This window comes from Solenopsis invicta, chromosome 4 (genome assembly GCF_016802725.1).
Source record: "Solenopsis invicta isolate M01_SB chromosome 4, UNIL_Sinv_3.0, whole genome shotgun sequence".
Lineage (NCBI taxonomy): Eukaryota > Metazoa > Arthropoda > Insecta > Hymenoptera > Formicidae > Solenopsis > Solenopsis invicta.
Window position 1 is genome coordinate 17,297,818 of NC_052667.1, and position 21,663 is coordinate 17,319,480.

Consider the following 21,663-nt stretch of genomic DNA (forward strand, 5'->3'; position numbering starts at 1 on the left):
TAGTAAAATGTAAATTTTGAAATTGTTGTAACTTTGCAAAAAATTGTATCAGAAAGGTTTGTAAAAGAGCAATTAAAACCTTCGAATGTCTAGTTGTTTTAAGTTCCATATCGTAATATTTTATAATTTTTTGAATTTTTAAGTTTTTGAATGTACGAGGGGGGACCCAAAAAAACAGGAATTAGGCTGCGGTGGGGAAGAAGAGTGGGAGAACTTATTGTTGACCAGGTGTTTGTTAAGGTCACTCCTCCTGAGTCAGTGTGCGAAGTAGTGTCGCTGTGAGTGCATCGATTTGGTCGTGAGAATTTTGTTAGTTAAACAACATTTTCCATTTTGGCGAAAACGCAAACAGTGTCTTTTAACATCCTGATGGCAGATTGTCGAGAGCAACGCGCGGCTGTGAAATTTTGTTTCCTGTTGGGGAAATCTGCCGCGGAAACTAAACAGCTGGCTCTCCTCTTCTCAAAAAAGCTCGCCAAGTCAAGTCAAACATCAAGACAATGCTTATTTGTTTCTTCGATTGCAGAGGTGTTGTGCACGCGGAGTTCGTTCGCCCGGGTCAAACTGTTAACCAGAAATTTTACTTGGAGCTTTTGAAAAGATTGAGGGAGAGTATCCGGAAGAATGGGGCAGATCTTTGGCGCACAGGCGACTGGTTCTTTCATCATGACAACGAGCCGGCCCACAGCGCCCTCTCCGTAAAGCAGTTTTTGACCAAAAACTGCATGACACCGATTGTCCACCTCCCCCCCCCCCGCCTACTCACCGAATTTAGTCCCCTGTGATTTCTTTTTGTTCCCCAGACTCAAAAGGGCATGCGAGAAAAGCGTTTTGCCTCTGTGGAGGAGGTTAAACAAAAATCGCTGGAAGCCCTTAAGAACATCCCAATAAGTGAATTTAAAAACTGTTTTGAACAATGGAAGGATCGTTTGGAGAGGTGCGTTGTGATCAATGGAGAATACTTTAAAGGCGATCAAAATTTGGTGCAAAAATATTAAGAAATAAAGAAGTTTTGATGAAATTCCCGTTTTTTTTTTGGGTCCCCCTTCGTATATTTATTATGTAAATTGTAAATATACAAGTTATTGCGAAAAACTTGTTTAAATTAGTACTGATTCTGATTATCAGACTTAATATCTCCTAAATATTGTTATGTTCAAGCTCCACGATTTTTTTCCTTTACTCGTACTGTCAGTAGAAAGTCTTAGGATGACTCGACGCGCTCGATACAAAAACCGCGTAGACCTTTGCACTGAAATTTGCACCGAAAGCCTACGACGGGTATCGTCCAGCAAGCGCAGCAAAAAAGTGCGATATAAGAATCTGTTATATCAGATGCCATGCTAAAGTAAATACTTTTCATTTGCATACGATTGCGAATTTGAAGATTGACGCGTTGGCGGATGTCGGCACGGGGTTTCAAAATTCGCAACGGCGAAGATTTTGCACTGGCTAGCAAGAGCAATGAGATATTTCGGTATTTCCCTCCCTTTTACCTTCTGATACTACTTATTACATCTTAATCCTCTAATTTTTTCTATCTTTCTTCCCTTTGCTTAACTTCATCCCTTTCCTCACCTTTGTAAAAATACTCCCTCTCCTCTGTCTTTTTTCATCTCTCCTAATTTTATCCCCTTATTCTGAAAAACAACCATTTCTTTCTTTTTCACAATCTAATATCCTTCCTTTTCTCTGTGCCCTCTTACTCTCTTTTATCTCCTCTCAACAACTCACCAGTTCGATTTCTTTCACTTTCGCTAATCTTTCCTCAAAACCCCATGCCCTCCTATCCGCTCGTATCCTTAATTTGTCCTTTAGTAGTTCTTCTTTTAGTAAATATTCCGGTGTCTTCCAACCCACCCCAATACCCATTTCAAATATTTGTTCTATATCCCCTCCAACACCTCTCTTCTTTCATCTCCAAATTTCCACCTCATACGCTATTACCGCCCAAAGCAGCAAAAAGCCAAATTTTTTCTTGTAATTCCTTCCAAATTTCCTCTTTCTTATCCCAAACTTGTCCCATCACCGTCATTTCCCTTCTCACCCTATCCCTTATTTACTCCTCCTGCCTACCATTTCTTTAAAACCCGTATTTATTTATTTCCCCTATCACCTTCCCTTTCTATCGCCAACTTACTTTTTCTCTTTCTCTTTTTTTTTCAGAAATTCATTTTTTTTTCACTAAGCCTTTCTTCCTTATACAGGGTGTCCCAGACCAATGTATAAAGATTATTACGATGAGATAGAAGGAATCAAGATAAATAAAAAAGTCTAATATCATTTTGCGATATTTGCAATAATTTTTGAGTAATAAAATATTAAATTCAGCCGAATAAGAGCGCGGAGAGACAAGCGGTTGTTCGTCTGAGCCGTAGGATAGCCCACTGCGACCCGATTGTAGACGACGGTAAGTGGCGCGCGGCGAGGGAAAGGATAGCTTGGCACCGCACCGCATCGAGCCGGGTGGTCTTACGGCTCAGACGATCAACCGTTTTCCTCTCCGCGCGCTCTTATTTGGCTGACTTTAATATTTTATTACACGAAAATTATTGCAAATATCGCTTGTTGTTATTAGACTTTTTGATTAATTTCTATCCCTTCTACCTCTTCGTAGTAATCTTTATACATTGGTCTGGGACACCCTGTATACTTTGCAAACCTGGACGAGATCCAATAGCGCACTGTGCGATAGCCCACCAACTAATCATCTTGATTTATTTAACTCAACCAACGGAAAAACTCTAGGCATCGGCCGCTTTGAGTGGTGGTGTGCTATCGGTCCGTGTGCTATCGGGATCCGCCCTTCAAATCTTGCTATCATTGCCCTCATCTCCTTCTCCTTCTCCGCCAACAACACCATATTCTCCGTTTAAGTCAGCAAATACATGATGCGTCCGGAAAGTAATGTCAGTGATTTTTTTACAAAGAATATTGAATTTTTTTGGTACTACACATCAAAATGCTTCAAAATAAGCTCCTCTTAAGTTGACACATCAGCTCCAGCGAGTTTTCCAGGCATCGAATGCGTCATGGTAGGATGTCTCCAGAACGTCCTTTAAAGCCGCGGTGCAAGCTGCTTTGATCCCCTTAATGGTTTCGAAATGCTTGCCTTTCATGGATCCCGTAACATTGATTAAAAAGTTGGGGTCAGCTTTGCACATGTCCAAATTTTTCTGGCACGTTTCAACTCGGCGCAATTTTTGGTCGTTGGTTAGCACTTTTGGCACGATCTTCGCGCATACCTTCCGTATGTGCAGATTGTTCGTAATGATCTCATGAACGATAGTTTTTGGTATGTCTAATAATCGTCGTCATCAAAGACCGTTGATTGAGTGTTCGTTTAGTGTCAGTTATTAGACATACCAAAAATTATCATTTATAAGATTGTTACAATCTGCAAATGCAGAAGGTGTGCGCAAAGATGGTGCCGAAAGTGCTAACCGACGAAAAATTGCCGAGTTGAAACGTGCTAGGAAAATTTGGACATGTGTGAAGTTGATCCAAATTTTCTTCCGAATTTATCTCTCTGCTCTTTTTTCCTCCCCATTCTATCACTCAATGTCTTCTTATTCCAAAACCTTTATTCTCCTTCAATCACAATCTTATTATTTATTTTAAATGTTTTATTTTTATTTTTTCAGTACATTGATTACATATTAACTTATAAATTCTCTTTCTATTAACTAATTATTTATTCTTACATTTTTAAATTATTGACTAAAATTTATTTTTATATAATAAATTATACAATAAATTAAAATAATATTATTATTATTACTTTAATCATATTTTGACTATTAATTTTTCTATACTATAATTGTAATTTTTTATATAACACACAGCAATCCTATCATCTTATTGAAAGTCGATCTTTCCCAACAAGATACATTACGAATAAATAATTCCACCAAGAGAAAAAAATTTTTGAACTATGTCCAAAAATGTGGAACGCGAGCTTTACGTTAAGAAGAGGTCTGGACTATTAACTTCAATCTGAATTGTAATAATAGATGCGATATGATCACATTGTAAGTTACACACTAGTTCGATTGTAAACACACTGATGAAAACCGTTAGTAAAAAGGTCAAAGCGTATACTTTATATAATACAGTTTATTTAATAAATAAACTGTGTTACGTAAAATACGAATATAAATAGTTTTTATTTTTACACATTTATTTGACACTAATAGTTGTTATCGCTTTCCCGATGAGAACAAATATGTGGAATCCACAATCATTTCACGTGGATCATCCAGGTGGAATCTACATAACCAATCAAGTGAATGGTCCACTCAAATACGTTACTAGAATCCACGTCAAAATCTAATCGATGTTTCAAATTCTTCTATGAATTTCTTCGAAATATCCGTATAAATATTGTATTATTACACTACATAATTCCAAAACAATATTTTTGTAATATTTCAAAAAATATTTTTTACAAAAAGATTAGGAATTTTTTCTCGGAAATTCCTGAGCGGTCACCCATTCAATTTGTGACCACGCTCAACGCTGCTTGACTTTCAAGATCGCTGCAAACTGGATCGCTGCAAACTGGAGGAAAACAAAAAAAATTGAGAATAATTTGTCAATTTTTTTCGTTTTCATTATCCTTATATAGCGTCCATTATACATTACTGTCTATACTTTAATTGTGGAAAAAGATTTTTAAATCTGTAAATGCAATTAGAAGAACGGCATGCCTGAAAATTAACGTTCGGTCGGTAAAAAAGGACGACTTTAGCATCCCCTTAAGTGAATATGTATTATCTAAAAGATGAACCATGTATAATTAAACCATTATTTATATACATATACAGGGTGTCCGTCCATAAATGTCCGAGCAAATATCTCGTAACTGGTTGAAGTTAGAAGAAAGTTTAATAAGGAAAATTTACATGGTTTTTAGTCGGCTACAAAATGCACGTAAAGAAATTTTTTTTACTCGTCACCTTTTTGAGTTATGAAGGTCAATGTAGGTTTTTTAAATGGGTACCTATAATTTTTTTTGCATATTTACATAGTAGAGGTAATTTTCAATCAAAATTATATTAGGAAAAAAATTGCTACGACGCATCGTTTACGAGATAATCGGCATGCAAAGTATTAAAGTAATAATTTGGATCGAGTATTGTTGAATAAATTTGGAATATCAAATAGGTTGAGAAAGTAAACATTGTTTTTTCATGAAATATTTATTAACAAATTAATTAAGAAATGGTTCGAAATTGTTACCATCATGATCGATACAGCATTCAACGCGTTTTATAATGTTTCTTATTGTTAACTGCAGCATTTCTGTTGTAATACTTTCAACAGCTCTAGTGATTTTATGTCGTAAATCTTCTTCATTTTCAGGAATAGTTGCATAAACAATATCCTTAATATACCCCCAAAGGAAAAAATCGCAAGGTGTCAAGTCCGGAAATCTCGGTGGCCATCGTACAGGACCATTAGTACCCATCCAACAATTAGGAAATCTATTATTTAAAAAGTTAATTACAGCACGTGTATTGTGTGCTGGAGCACCATCTTGTTGAAAAATAATATTTCGAAAAACTGATAATGGAAGATCGCGTAAATAATCTGAGAAAGTTGTTTGCAAGAATTCCAAGTATTTGTCACCATTAAGATGACCATGGAAAAAAAAGGTCCAATAATCTCATTACTCATACTACTCTGTAATTCATATTACGTGCTATACAAATACTTTATTTACAAATCAAACAGTCGTGTATTTTGAAAAGTTGAAGGTCAGCGATCCTGTTCGATATAACAGACTTCATACGAGCGCGTGAGAACAATGTTTACAATTACGGAAAAGTGTGATATGCTCGAGATGTGGTATTACAACAGAAGTTGGGGGTATATTAAGGATATTGTTTATGTAACTATTCCTGAAAATGAAGAAGATTTACGACATAAAATCACTAGAGCTGTTGAAAGTATTACAACAGAAATGCTGCAGTTAACAATAAGAAACATTATAAAACGCGTTGAATGCTGTATCGATCATGATGGTAACAATTTCGAACCATTTCTTAATTAATTTGTTAATAAATATTTCATGAAAAAACAATGTTTACTTTCTCAACCTATTTGATATTCCAAATTTGTTCAACAATACTCGATCCAAATTATTACTTTAATACTTTGCATGCCGATTATCTCGTAAACGATGCGTCGTAGCAATTTTTTTCCTAATATAATTTTGATTGAAAATTACCTCTACTATGTAAATATGCAAAAAAAATTATAGGTACCCATTTAAAAAACCTACATTGACCTTCATAACTCAAAAAGGTGACGAGTAAAAAAAATTTCTTTACGTGCATTTTATAGCCGACTAAAAACCATGTAAATTTTCCTTATTAAACTTTCTTCTAACTTCAACCAGTTACGAGATATTTGCTCGGACATTTATGGACGGACACCCTGTATATATAATTATAATTTTTTTAAAATGATTTTTATAAATGCGGAAAAATATCTGGAATAACTTTTTTGTTATTTGTTTAAATAAAAATGCAACCAGAAAATATATGTCAATATAATACAATAACCAAATTAAATATAAAAAAATTTTTATTAAAAAAACAATTAAAAAACTTTTAAAAAATATTGTTTGCATTGAGATATATGGTAGATCGAGGTTTCTTCATTCATAAATCTATTTCGTCTATCAATAATATTTATGTTTTTCAACAGTACTGTATTCAAGAAAGAAATCTTGGAGTTTAAAATCAAAATAAAGAAATTACGTGAATTCTATATTGTTATCTCCTATTTTTATCTCCTTCAAATTGAAACAATAATTCTACATGAATTGTACAGGATAAGTCGATGTGAATTTATTCTCATGAAATCCATATTGCTGTCACTTATCTTAATCTCCGTCAAATTTCATCAGTAATTCTATGGATAAAATATATTAAAATTTACGTGGAAGTGTCCACGTAGAATTCATGTGGATATCAAGTCGATAAAGTCCTATCCACATATACACGTGGATAGAACATGAAATCAACGTAGCTGTTATCATCGGGCTCTAATCCATTTAACTTATTATTTGCATATTTCAAATTGAACCTTAAGTATGTTTTCTTTTTAAAATAATCTTTTTGCTTTTAATAAATATTATCTAATGTCTACAATAAGATTGTAAAGTCTCAAAAGAGGTGCACATAGCGGAAGACATATAGATTTTTAAACCATGAACACAATATGATTGAAACTTCTTCACAAAATACACAGGCAACATAATACAAAACAAAATTGAGCAGAATTTTCAAATTCTAGTGATCAATCTTCTAAATATTTGGATTGGTACCAGGTATATTTCAATAAATTGAAAAAGCGCAGCAAAAAGAATTGAATGTGAAATAATAAAAAAAAATTTTTTCAACAAATATTTTTAAAAAATATTAAGGGGAATGAATTTTATTTAAAATGGGAGATAATTTTATTTAAAACTTTTGTATAAAACATTTTTTAATATCTTCAACAATGTTTGAAATATCACAAAAACCCTGAAAATCGCTTTACTAGAGGGGTAATTTTAAAATCGTTTTTGGGCAGCAACTGATATTTTCTAAATTCATTTATTTATGTAACTTGTATGTATACAAAGGTTCATTAAAACCAGAAATTTACACTTGGGAATATGCTCTTGTAATTTCCAAAACATATTAAAAAAAAAAGTATTGCAAACATTTGCCCTTGACCGTACAACGTTCTTACAAGCACCTTCTTCTTTTCCTCTACTCCTCATCTTTAGATAACCGTTACGAGTATATATCGTTTGTTTATAAATTCTAAGACATTATATCAATGATAATCAGCATCAGTAACAAGTTTTTTGCGATAACTTGTATATTTACATAAAAAATAAAAATTCAAAAAATTACAGAATATTGCAATGTGGAACTAAAAGTAGACATTAAAAGCTTTCAATTCTTTTTTTTAAAAACTTTTTCTAATGCAATTTTTTGCAAAGTTACGATTTCAAATTTTACGTTTAATTAAAGTAATTAAAAACGTCAATAGCTTGATTAAAAAAAATATTTTTTAGGGTTTTTTTTTTGTTGAGTAAAAATATGAAATATATGTTTTCTAATATTTTGAAAGCACGTTTTTTTTAACAATTTGGAACTTACTTGTTTTTAAGTTTATGAAAAACGATAAAAATTGTAATATTTTGAACGTTATGGGAAATTTTCAATAATTATCTTATAATAATGAAATAAATGGTACAAAAACTTAAAGATTTTAGCTTTCCAATGATATTGTGTTCATTTCTGTATTGATCATGTTCTATTATGATCAATTCAAAAGTTGACATTTTCTTTGTTCGCGCGTACTATGCTTTATTTGTTGTCTATCGGCGTGCTCCATACATTCATCGCGCCACCAACACCTTGTATAGTTTTTTTAAGTACAAAGTATTGTTTGTACGAAAAAAACTTACAGAACATTTTTTGTGTAAAATTGTTTAATTTTCTATTCTTTTATTATTTTTTTTTTAATAAAATTTGTTGACTAAAAATTAGCCAAAAACTGGAATTTTAGGCTTATTTGTTTAATTATTTTTCTTGACAGTTACTATACAATGGTAAATTTTGATTGCCTTTTAACTAAACACAAAAATGAAGATCTGTGCAAAAATACAGCTGGTATACATTTTTTCCGAGCTTTTATTCGATTTTTATCTAAGTACTGGACTATAATTTTTCTAATAAACAGTACAATTACATTTTATTATATTTTTAGAATTGGTGGCGTTTATCGACGTAAAGCAGTAGCCAGAGATTGGTTCGGTAATGGCGAACAAATATCTTTAAGAGGAAAATTGGAGTTCCTGCAACAGACCGAATACGATGTTACCAACGTGGAAATATCTCTCGAAGGACTTGATGGAAAAATGAGCAGATATCACATACATATGGTAATACTGATTGCTTAATATTAATTGTCACATACAAAGTTTTCGTTGTACACTACATGTCAAACATTTAGAAAGATGACATGGTACAATATACCATGGAAATACAGAGTGTTGAAAAAAAGGGTTACATATTTTGACAGCAGGTAGTATTGATCAAAACAAGAAGAAAAGGTCTTATTAACATGGGTCCTAAAACTAATATCTTCAAGGGTTACGAGTTATTTTGTTATATGAGCTCTTTGTCATTTTCTTATTAGTCGTGTCATCTTTAGAATGTAATGAACAAAGGAGTAGGGAGAGTAGAGTACAATGGGGATATCTTTTTTTTAAGTGTCTCAAAAAATAAAAAATAAACAAAAAGAGATAAAGAAACAATTTTCATTTTAATATGAAATATGAAATATTAAATCATTTATCTTCCATAAAAAAATTGAAGTAAAGAAATTGAATGTATGATAACAAAATAAAAACTCTTTTTTTTTACAAAAAACAAAAAATTTTAATGCTGATTCAGCATTAGAGGAGATGTTCTATGTGATTGCCATTCACTTTTACGCATGTTTTACCCCTACGTTTTAAAGAATCACGCACTCTTTCAAATACATCTGGTTGGTCAGAAATTTGCCGACATGTATTGAAAATGCGATCCTGCAGTGTTTGAATGTCAACGACGGGTTAGGATTAGGATACAACTAATAAGAAAATGACAAAGAGCTTAAATAACAAAATAGCTTGTATCTTCGAAAATATTAGTTTTAGGTTAATAAGAACTTTTCCCATGTTAATAAGAACTTTTCTTCTTGTTTTGATCAATACTACCTGCTGTCAAAATATGTAACCCTTTTTTTTCAACACTCTATAAGGAGAGTGTTATCTATTGTGAGCAATCAATTTCACGAGTGAAAACTGGAACCTAGTCAGAAATGTCTAATTGATACGACGTTGAATCAACATCGAAAGCCGAATGTCGAAATTCAAGTCGATTCAACGTCGAAGTAACACGATGGAAACAGGTACGTGGAATCCACGTTTTTTTTTCACGTGGATTATCCAAGTGGAATCTACATAAGCAAACAATATTTTTATACTATTTTAAAAAATAATTTTTGCAAAAAATTTCCTTCTGTTGTAACGGCGGGTGCAATAAGATAAAATATTCTGGATTCAGTCCGTCTGAAGAATTGAAACTCACGAGGAGGACACTTGTAGGAGGTCGCGCGGGTTGGCAAATAACACTCTCACTTTCTTATTAGCACTTTTATTCCCCGAACGTTAATATAAATGATTTCCCTTTTTTATATAATCAAATCGCAATGAACGGATCACGTGTTATTGCGCACTCGGCCGCTGGATGTTTTGTGGGATATCGGGTGACTGACTTATTGCGGAGCGCATACGTGCCGTTCGTACTTTACATTAAGAATCTCCCGCTGCCCATTAGGCAGCCTAACTTATAGTTTCGGTATTTCCGATATGGTGGGGTATTAGGCCCTCGCGATGACCATATATGGTCATACTCGCGTCAATTGTGCAATGCTTACGCTGCTCGGACAATTGGCAAATTTCGCAATTTTGCATTTCCGATGCAACGAGCGCTCGTGATGTAATTGGTGCTAAGCGGATATGCAAGACGATTAAAGTAGCTAATGAGGCTACAACACCCCTCCCCCGTTGAAAAAAGAAAAACGGAGGAATGGAGTTTTTCTGTAATGAGAAAAAGAAATTTGATTTATAAAAGGTGTACTACGTCTATGTTTTTTAAGAATTAGTCTTGGTAGCCGGAATTCATCGTTGGCGTCTTCTATTGTTACATATTTCTTGGGTTGATTCCTTCTTTTTTTGCATAATATTGTTACGCCCGGTATAGGCGTGAATTAAGTTGAAAACATCTTCTGTCAATGAGTGACAGAGTTCGTGTTGTTGTTGTGTTGTCTTGATTTGATTTGTAAGACTTACGAAGATTAAAAACGTACATTTTTACAAAATTTATCTTGTTATTTTGTGCGCGAGTGAGAACGTGGTTCCGCAAGAGTACGTGGTTCACGACTGTAACGTGAACGTAATAATATATATTATTACTCCTGGCAATCATTATAATTAACAATATAGCTGATCCGCTAGTTGCCACAGGGTAAATAAAAGTTTCTGATTGAAAATACGAGCTATTGTCAAGCTCACTGTTTATTTTTTTCAATTAGTCTTTAAGTTTCTCAATTTTGAAGGGTCTTGAATGACCTCTTCTATTTCTATTTATTGATGTTTGTTTTTATTTTTTCTTTTAGTAATGAGATATTATATTCAGGTAGAAATGATTCTAATTTTGTCTCGCTTAATATATTTTGTATTCTTAACGTTATTTCATGAGTTGTTAGTTCACAATTATTTTGTAATGAGATTTTTCCTGTATTTTCAATCGTGATTTTTATTTGCCCGTGGTATTTACATTTAATAATTATCGATTGTTTTATTGGTGATGAGTACAACCACGAGTGTGTATCATGTAACGGTATCCAAAAGGTAATATTAGATTCAACATATTTGATATTACAATTTTTATATTGCGACTTACTTTTTACATAGATATATGTTTCGCAAATCGAGTTAATGTTCACGCAACGTATTGAAAAATTTCGCTCGCATATGTATTTTCTGATGATTTCTTTACATGATCGCAAGCTGTCTTTTGATAATATTAGATATAAACGCAATTTTGTATTTACGGCTGTTAGGGAATTTTTTATTTCAATTATAATAAACAGGTTTCCGTGGTTTGGCACGGGTAACGGAATTACATTTAATATTTCGTATTGCGTGTGCAATATTAGAGGGAATCTTAATACGGTAAATATATTCTCGTCGTTACAATACGCTCTTATTGTCGTAATCTTTTCAATTTCGGACCATTTATTTTCTCTGATTCTAAATAAAAAATATAATCCTTCTGATAATTGAGTGCTTGCGTCTCTTAGATTTCGTATTATATTCGCAATTGGTATTATTCTTTGCTTTATTAAAACTAGATAATCTAACATATCTTTTGTATCGCGTGTTAGGTCTTTTTTTTTTTTTTGTTTACGGAGAGAAAATGCGTTACCGCATACTCCAGGCCCCGGGGGAGGCCTGATGGTTATGTGGGGCTCTTCCCCGCCGACGACGTGTCGGCGGGGACATACCCACTAAAACCTCTCCGGGTGTCCTACCCTGGTCCATGACTGGGGGGCTCCGGGAACGCGTGCAGCATACTTCCGGAGCCCCCCGGACCCGGTCGGCCATAGGCCGATTCGTCACGCCGGGTGCACCCTAACGTGGGCGCACCCGGCAGGGCTGGGCCTGATCTGCCCTAAGTAGGGGAGGGGGACACCAGCCCCCCCCGCCTCTTCCCCTGATCGTTTGGGGGTAAAGCCCGGGGTATCCGGCCCCCGCCGTAGCCACGGGCCTCTTCGCGCGCCGCGCTGGCGGCGGCGCGGTCCTCCTAACTGCGCTGGAGGGAAAGGGAGAAACTTCCCTCGCCCCCTCCCCGGCGAGGCAGACGGAGGGTACGGCTCCGCGTTACATCGCAGAGTCGTCCCCCCCGGACCGTCAGGTCGAGTCTGCCTCGCCGGGTTCCCCATTATAACGTGGGGCCCCCTCCACGCCCGACTGCGCGTCCCGAAAGCGGGGCCGGCAGCCGCAGGGGAGGAGGGTCGCCCCCTCACAGTGTTTGCGCCGTCGCTCTCCTCCTCCTCCCTAATTGTGGGAAGGGAGGGGGCGTCGGCAGCTGATCGCCCGCATCCCCGCCGCCTTTTGGCTGACGGGCCACTGGGCTCGAAGGGTGGGGGGCGGGCCTTCTTCTTCTTCGGGGCGGCCGGGGGGAGCCAAGGTGGGTCACGGTCCCCGTCCCCGCCGCCCCTATCGTCGTTGTTGTCGCCGGGGGGCATGCGTCCCCCGGCCTCCTCTCTCTGATAGTTTCGGCCTCCTCCTTCTGCCGCATAACTTGCTCGCAGAAGGAGGAGACCGCGACCCAAGCGCTCTCCCTGCGGACCATCTGGCTAATGATGGCCCGCAGGGAGAGGTCGTCTCCAACTTCACTTCTAAGGACTCCGCGCAGCTCCTCCCACGCTAGACAGTGTTCCAGCGTGTGCTGCGTGGAGTCCCTGTCGGCCTCGCAGTGGTGGCACTGCGGCGTCGGCTCCTTCCTTATCCTGCACAGGTACTCACCGAAGCCATGCCCGGTGAGCACCTGTGTCGTCCGGTAGGACAGGCCGCCCCAGGCGGCCCACCCATTCGTCCAAGTGGGGTAGGACGGCCTCCAAGATCCGAGATCCCGCCGCCGGCGGGTCATTGGCGAGACTCTCCCGCCAAGACCTCATGGCCCGCCGGCGAGCCCTTTCTCGCAGTAGCGCGGCGACCCTGGGGGTAATCACTCCCCCCTGCAGGCGGACGGCCTTCGCCCTGGCATATGACCATGCCAGGGCGTCGGCCGTGAATTCCGCCGGGGGGAGTCCCGCCAGTACTAAGGTCGCCGCGCTAGGGGCGATGCGATAGGCGCGCACAATTCTCCGCGCCAGCCGCCGCTGCACGGCGTGCAGCACATTCCTTATGCGGCGGCTGGTCAACGCCTCGCGAAACCAGACCGGAGCTCCATATACAGGGCCCCGGCCATGGCCGCGTAGGCGTATGCGCGCCTCGCACCTACTCCCGGACCTCGGAGGTTGGGCATCAACCGTAGGAGGGCGTCCGTCATTCTGCCCAATCGCTGGGCCAATTTGTCGAAGTGTTCGACAAAGGCCCAGCGACCGTCCAGTTGCAACCCCAGGTATTTGAGAGTTGCCCCCACTCGGATTCGGGTGTCGTCCACCCGGACGAAGGCCTCGGGCGGCACCCCGGAGAAGCCATCGTGGAAGAAGATGGCCTTGGTCTTCTCCGGGGCTACCCGCAGGCCCAGGCTCTTGATGGAGCCGACGACGCAGGCCACAGCCCAGCTGCCCATGGCGGCAGCTTTTCCCCAGGAGTCTCCCCCGGCTACCACGAACGTGTCGTCCGCATAGCCAACTACATGGCAGCCGGGGGGGAGGGCCACTCGGAGCACCTTGTCGTATGCGGCGTTCCATAGCAGGGGGCCCAACACGGACCCCTGCGGAACGCCGCACGACATGTCCCTCCGCTGCTGGAGTCCGGTTTTGTCCCGGAACTCCAGCACCCTGTCCCGGAAATAGTCTCTTACAATGGCAACGAGATAGGGCGGCAAGCGAAAGTGTTCGCTAAGCGCCGCCACTACCTCGCCCCACGGTTTACTATTGAAGGCGTAGGCGATATCTAGGGATACCGCTAACGCCACCTTCCCGTCCCCCGCGATGGACTCCGAGAGGGATCGGACCTGTCGTATGGCATCGACGGTCGATCTCGCCTCTCGGAATCCATATTGTCCGGGGGACAATTCGGGACCATACCGGGACATACGAGGTGTGTTCAAAAAGTATCGCGAATTTTGAATTTTCGCGGGTTACGTATATTCGAATTTCGATCTTTTTGTGGCGTTATGTTGGTACTCATGTCTCTCACTTATGCCGACAAGCTCGGCCATTTTGAATGTTCACTTAATTGTTGACAGCTGCTTTGCTTGCACGTGTTTTGGATCGTCTTCGATTTTTACCTATTCAAAAAAATGGATCAAAGAACCTGTATCAAATTTTGTGTGAAAAACGAAATTAAGTGCGCGGATGCATTCCGAATGTTGACTGTGGCATACGGAGAAGCTACCTTGGACCGAAGCAACGTTTATCGGTGGTACAAAATGTTCTCAGAAGGCCGAGAAGATGTGAACGACGAAGAGCGTGCCGGACGCCCGAGCACTTCAACAACAGACGAAAAAATTAATGAAGTGGAGAAAATGGTATTGGCCAATCGTCGAATCACCGTTAGAGAAGTTGCTGAGGACCTAAACATATCGATTGGCTCGTGCCATTCGATTTTTATCAATGATTTGGGCATGAGACGGGTCGCCGCGAAATTCGTACCAAAATTGCTCAATTGCCACCAAAAACAGCATCGCATGAACATTGCTAATGAGATGTTGGACTCTGTCCGCGACGACCCAAGTTTGCTCCAGAGGGTCATAACTGGTGACGAATCGTGGGTTTATGGTTATGACGTGGAAACCAAAGCTCAATCATCTCAATGGAAGCTGCCGCACGAACCAAGACCGAAAAAAGCGCGCCAAGTTCGGTCGAATGTGAAAGTTTTGCTGACAGTTTTCTTCGATTGCAGGGGCGTGGTGCATCATGAGTTCTTGCCACAGGGTAGAACGGTCAATAAGGAATATTACCTGCAAGTTATGCGCAGTTTGCGCGAAGCAATCCGCCAGAAACGCCCGGATTTGTGGAAGAACAAAAATTGGCTTTTGCACCACGATAACGCCCCTGCTCACACATCGTTGCTTGTGCGCGACTTTTTGGCCAAAAACAACACACTAATGATGCCGCAGCCACCGTATTCCCCAGATCTGGCCCCCTGTGACTTTTTCTTGTTCCCTAAACTGAAGAGGCCCATGAAAGGACGACGTTACGCTACGCTTGACGAGATAAAGACGGCATCGAAGGAGGAGCTGAACAAGATAAAAAAAAATGATTTTTTGAAGTGCTTCGAAGATTGGAAAAACCGTTGGCACAAGTGTATAATATCTCATGGGGATTACTTTGAAGGGGACAAAATAGATATTCATGAATAAATAAATAATTTTTGAAAAAACACAAAATTCGCGATACTTTTTGAACACACCTCGTATGCTGGATGATGCGGTTGGCGATGATTCGCTCGAAAATCTTACCCGCATCATCCAACATACATAGGGGCCTATAAGCGGAGGGACTCTCCGTTGGCTTGCCCTCCTTTTTAAGGGCCCTCTTTCACCTCCTGGGGAAAGTACCTTCCCGGAGGCACTTCGTGTAGAGGCCACGAAGTGCCTCCCCTATTATCGAAGACGCCCGGGCCCAGACCTTGGCGTATATTCCGTCCGGCCCGGGCGCCTTCGCCTTTCTGCCATTTATTCGGGCGAAGGCCGCGATCATCTCGTGTCTGGACACCTCCAGTTCCTTGGTCCATCCCGGGGGAGGGCCGGTCTTCTCCGGTATGTCCCTCCCCCTGGTGGGGAATAGGGTGTTCACCACCGTTCCGAGGAACTGGGGGTCCAACGTCTCCGAGACTGGAGGCGCCCACGGGCGGAGCTTTTTCCTCACAATTTTGTAAGGTCTCCCCCATGGGTCGCGATCCAGCTCGGAGAGGAGTTCCTCCCAGGCCGCAGCCTTCGCCCTCGCGATGGCGGTCCTCAGGGCCTTCCTGGCTTCCCTGAGGACCGCCTCGGCATTGTTCAGCTCATTCTCCATGCCCCGCCGCTTGGCGCGCGTGTATGCCCGCCTGGCGGCCACGGTAGCTCGCCTAAGTTCGGCGAGCTCCGCGGACCACCAGTAGGCGGCACGACGCGCCATTGGTCTGCTGCGGGGCATGGAGGCGTCGCAAGCGCGCGACATCTTCGCGCAGAGGCGCTCCGCCTCCTCCTCGGCTCCGAGGTCAGCTCCTCCCTCCGGCCAAGTGGAGGCGAGGAGGCTGACCTCAAGGGCTTCTGGGTCGAGTTTCTTCAGGACCCATCGATTCCTGTCCCGACCCATCGATTCCTGTCCCGCGTGTGTTAGGTCTGCTAATATTGTATTTATTATAATAAAATGTTCGTGTAAGCTATTTTGGCGCTCGTTCGCTGATAATTGTTTTTTTAATTTTTTTGTAATATTTGCGAGAAAGTGCGCATTTTTTTCTATTGTCTGTTTGGTATTGTCAATATGTGCTATCGTCTGTTTTAATATTTTTATTTGATTTTTTATTATATGCTGTGCCGTCTGTTGCGTGTCATGTAGTAAAGTTAATTGTTCGTTAATAAGTTTTTCGTCATTTGTGTCCAAATAGTAATTGTTCCAAATAGTAATTTTGTAATAGTACCTATCTCGTCGATAAGTTCTCTTCTTCGTCTTTCTGACGATTCACACATAGAGTTTATTTTTATTATATCTTTTTTTATTTTTTCATAATCTTCTTTCGTTATCTGGTATAGATTTTGGCAGGTTTCTTTTCTACAAATACTATCAATAGACACATATTTTTTGTCTTCTGTATGTATGATCTTAGTAGTTCTAGTCTTTGGCTTAGTGACGTAATACTTATTCAAATAATTAGTTTCCAAGATGAGTCTGGTAAGTGTAGGTTTCTTATTTTCTCGAAGTATACTCCTGGATTGTGATTAAAGCTTTCAATTTCGTACAGTCCGCTGATTCGGAGATCTTGTGTTTTATTCAATTGTTATTAGTTTTTTCAAGTATTTTAATGTTTTGTTTAGTTAGTTTGTGTCATTATTTTTTCCTTTATTTTGTACATATGTAACGCTGGTAGTTTCTCGGTGTCGGTTACGGGATTTAGGTTCAGGATCGGTGGCTCGGATGTGCTCGCCGGATGTCCGGGTTCGTGTCAAATGATAACGCCGTGGTTTGGTGGTGGAAACGAAATAGTTTAAATATATTTTGAGACGTTGGTTTAATACAAAATAATCATACAGTCCCGATATCGTTATCGGATAATACTGAAATACACGCGTATGAATGCGGCACCGGAGTGCTCGGTTGCACAATAGCCGGACCCGCGTGAAACTAAAAGGAACAGACACAATTTATTCGCGGCGTTAATATCTAAATACAAAGAAAGAACGGTTTCAAGTAACTAAGGAAAACGGACGGACACATGCTATGCGCTATGCGCTCGGAGGTAGCAATCGGAGTTGCTCGGTGAAACAATCTTTGGTTTCGCGGGCAACATATATAACTTGCGACGGAACGTGATATACAAGAACGGACTCGCGGTTACGGAAACGAACGAACTCGGATGAGTCGTGCGATATACGGACGGATTCGGCTTATGCTCTAAGCGTACGGTATCCGTATTTAGAGTGGCCGCGCGGCGGCGAACTCTAATGCCGCGCTCGGGTCGTGATTGGCCCGTGCGGCTGACCAGTTACGGTCTCGGACTCGACGGCTCGCGGCGCGACGGACAGTTTCACGCTGCGCGAGGTCGACGGTGTTGGCCGGTACGGCCTCATCTCGCGGGGTTAACACCTCGGGAGGTACGGTAAGCGGACACAGGAACAGTGTCGGCGCGGACGGTCCCTGAGAATTCCCGGGGACACTTGGAACGGTCTGGTCGGAGTGGCCGGACGACGAGAATGCTCGTCGTCCGGCTGAACGGAATGGATAAGCCGTGCGGTAAGAATTCCCGCCGCACGGTGCAACGGATGCGGATTGGACCTGGCCGGACGCACGAGAATGCCCATCGTTCGGCTGAATGGTCTCGATTGGCCGCGCGACGAGAATGCCCGTCGCACGGCTCCGCGGATTGGATCGCCTGCGCGACGAGAATGCCCGTCGCGCGGCGGAGCGGATCGGAGTGGCCGAGCATACCCGGCCTCGGGGACGACGGGTATACCCGTCGCGGGGCGGCTGGAACGAGAATGCCCGTTCCCGAGGAGGTGCTCGAGAATCCCCGAGCTAGGAGGCATCGAGTATGCCCAGCGCTGGAGATGATCCGAGGAGATCAGGTGTTCGGAAGGATCTCTTTTTGGCTGCCCACTGCCGGCTTATATACCGTTCCGCGCGGCTGGACGCACCAATTAGCTCGCGCGGTCGAGTCGGCCGGAGTGGGAACGCTTGCCGAACGCGGCGTGTGGCGCGCTGTTCGCGCGCGGTAGCACGCGGTGGTCTTACGTAAGACGCACGTGCTCGGCTGCGGTGCGTCCGACGGTTGGTCGGTCTGGAGTGGCGGCACGGTGGAGGGGCGTAATGTTACATATATTAATTTTTTATTTATATATCTTAATATTAGATATAAGGCGTAAGGCGGTTTACGTGTGTTAGAAGCTTTCTCCGCCCCATTTTTATTGTATAGTTAACATCGGAATTTTTTTCTAAAATTGTATACGGTCCGGTCCATAACGCGTCAAGCTTTTTTGATCGTCTGCGGCGGAGCGTTTCGTCGTAAAGTAATACCTTGTTTCCTATTTTAAATTTTATTTTCTTCGCCTTTTTATCTTGATATTCCTTCGTCTTCTACTTTCCCTTCTTCAAGTTTTCTTTTGCAATTTGGTTTGTTGCTTGTAGCTGCTTTCTTAATTTTTTGGCGTAATCTTCGTAGGAATACGTGAGTTTTGGAGAGATAGTTAGCGTTGACGGTAGGGTAGCTTGATGTACGTAGATTAATTCAAATGGTGTACCCTGTCGCTGTATGAGGAGTTGTATTAAATTGCGTAATGTATCCATTCGTCCCAGTCTGTCTGGTTTTCATTAACGTAAATATTCTGTTAAAGTTCTATGCGTACGTTCTAAAGCTCCGTTGCTTTCCGGATAATAAGCAGTTGTCTGATTTTTTTCGTATTTTTAGTATTGTAATTTGCATACGTCTTTGAATAATTTGTTAACAAAATTAGTTCCTTCGTCAATTAAAATTTTTTCTGGTATTCCGTGTTCCAGTACAATTTTTTGCACGAATTTTTTCGCAATAGTATCAGCTTCCATTTGGTATCGGTATTGCTTTGCTCAATTTAGTTAAGCAATTTTGGAATGTTAATAAATATTTATTGTTGTTGTCCGTCACAGTTAGCAGTCCAACACTATCGAGAGCACATTTCTCAAAAAGGCTCTCTGGCGTATCTATAATTATTAGAGGTGCCTTTTTTCTATCTTTTATGTTATTCTTTTGGCATAATTCGCATTTAGAAATATATTTTTCAGCGTCTGTGGTTATTCCTGGCCACGTATATTGCATTCGAATTCTCTTCAAGGTACAATTTAAAGTCACTAGATTTATAAAGTACCGCAATCATTTCACTATTTTGACTGTAATATGCGGCACATTTAAAACGTGCATATGCATATAAAAATCAATTTTATTTACAATAGTTTTTATTCACATATGATTTTATTGCAACGCTTCTACTATTATATGTGTTCAATTCTTTAATATTAATATTTTCTTTTTTTAAGGTAAAAAAGATGCGTGCTATAATAAATGTTTTGATAAGTTTGAAAACAATATTATGGTCTGATGGCACAAAGTCTGTATGATAATTATTTAAAAACATTTCTATAAAATCTAAAGATTTTAATTTATTCGAAATTAGGCATGTTTTTAAACGTTTAATATTGTTTTATTTCTCAGAGTACAACAATAACACAACAGATTTCACACATCTCACGGTGTCACACGATAAATAATTGCACTTAACGTGTAGATACATTATAAAAGTGTGCACTTTTTACACTTTCCGACGCCATTTTGGCTCCAAATCTTTATACATTGAGTCTTATGAATTGTGGTACTTTATTAATCTAGTGACTTTAGTGCAATTTATTCTTTGATGCCCTCTTATCGGTGCATCGTGGTACTTGTAAAAGATTTGCTTTCTCTTTTCTTCATTATCAATTTTTATCGGAGTGTTCGTATTGTTTTCTTTTCCTTGTTCTTCTTTTTTCTTTTTCTCTCTCTTTGTTTGTAGTGTTGTCCGTGAGGATCACATTTTGGCTTAGCGCGTCTGCGTTCTCGTTAGCCCTACCTGATTTATACAGTATGACGTATAATCGTACTCTTCTAATTTTAATCTCCATCGGATTAATCGCGATCCAGGATTGTTTACGTTAAATAACCATGTTAATGATTTATGGTCTGTAATTATTTTGAATTTTGTTTTGTAAAGATATGGCCTAAAATGTTTCACGGCCCATACAATTGCTAATAATTTTTTTTCAGTTGTGCTATAATTCTTCGCGGTGCGTAATAATACACGGCTTGCATACGCGATCGGGTGATCTTGCCTTACCTTGCCTTGTGATAACACCGCTCCAACGGCGTAATCTGATGGGTCCGTCATCACTATGAATTCCTGCTCAAAGTCGGGATATTTCAAGATGGGCGCGGTAGTTAATTAAATTTTCAATGTATCGAACGCGTTTTGTGTTTCCATTATCCATGAAAATTTGTCTTCTTTTTTTTGTTAATTTTGTTAAAGGTATTGTAATTTTTGAAAAGTTATCAATAAATTTGCGGTAATATCCGGCTAGACTTATAAATGATTGTATTATATCTTTTACTTTTGGTACAGGAAATTTATTTACTGCGTCTAATTTCGTTGGTTCGGGCAAAAGTCCGTTTTCTGTTATAATATGAGTAGAATGTATAGGCGGATTCTAAACCAGGGATCTCAGGGGGGTGCGGAGAAGGGGGGGAATATTTCGGGTCGCGCGGGGGGACCTAACCGGCGATAAGGTCCCGCGGGTGGACCAAACCGGGTGGAGGAGGGGGAGGGGGCTTAAAACGGGGTCACACGTGTAAACCTAACCGGTAGTTCTGCGTAATCAATGTTTATATAAACAGTGATAACGATTCGAGGACCATGTTCTTGGCCGATGTTTAAATAAATTTTACACCTTTGAAATGTGCCGCGTGCAGGGAAGGGGGGAATATTTCGGGTCTCACGGGCGGTCTAACCGGAGACGATGTTACGCGACCGAGGCGGGGCGAGGGGGGATTAAATCGGGGACACGTGTACGAACCTAACCGGTAGTTCTGCGTAATCAATGTTTATATAAACAGAGATAACGATTCGAGGACCATGTTCTTGACCGACACCTTTGAAATGTGTCGCGTGG

At 40.5% G+C, this 21,663-nt stretch overlaps 1 protein-coding gene across 2 annotated transcripts in view; it reads left to right on the forward strand.

The window, feature by feature from the left end:
• Positions 1 to 21,663, forward strand: part of LOC105197011 — a 255,685-nt gene that overhangs the window by 111,997 nt on the left and 122,025 nt on the right. For both annotated transcript variants that reach the window (XM_039447795.1, XM_039447796.1), the window contains exon 11: positions 8,776 to 8,950. In XM_039447795.1, coding sequence (XP_039303729.1) covers positions 8,776 to 8,950 — 175 coding nt within the window. The remainder of the gene's footprint in view (positions 1 to 8,775; positions 8,951 to 21,663) is intronic.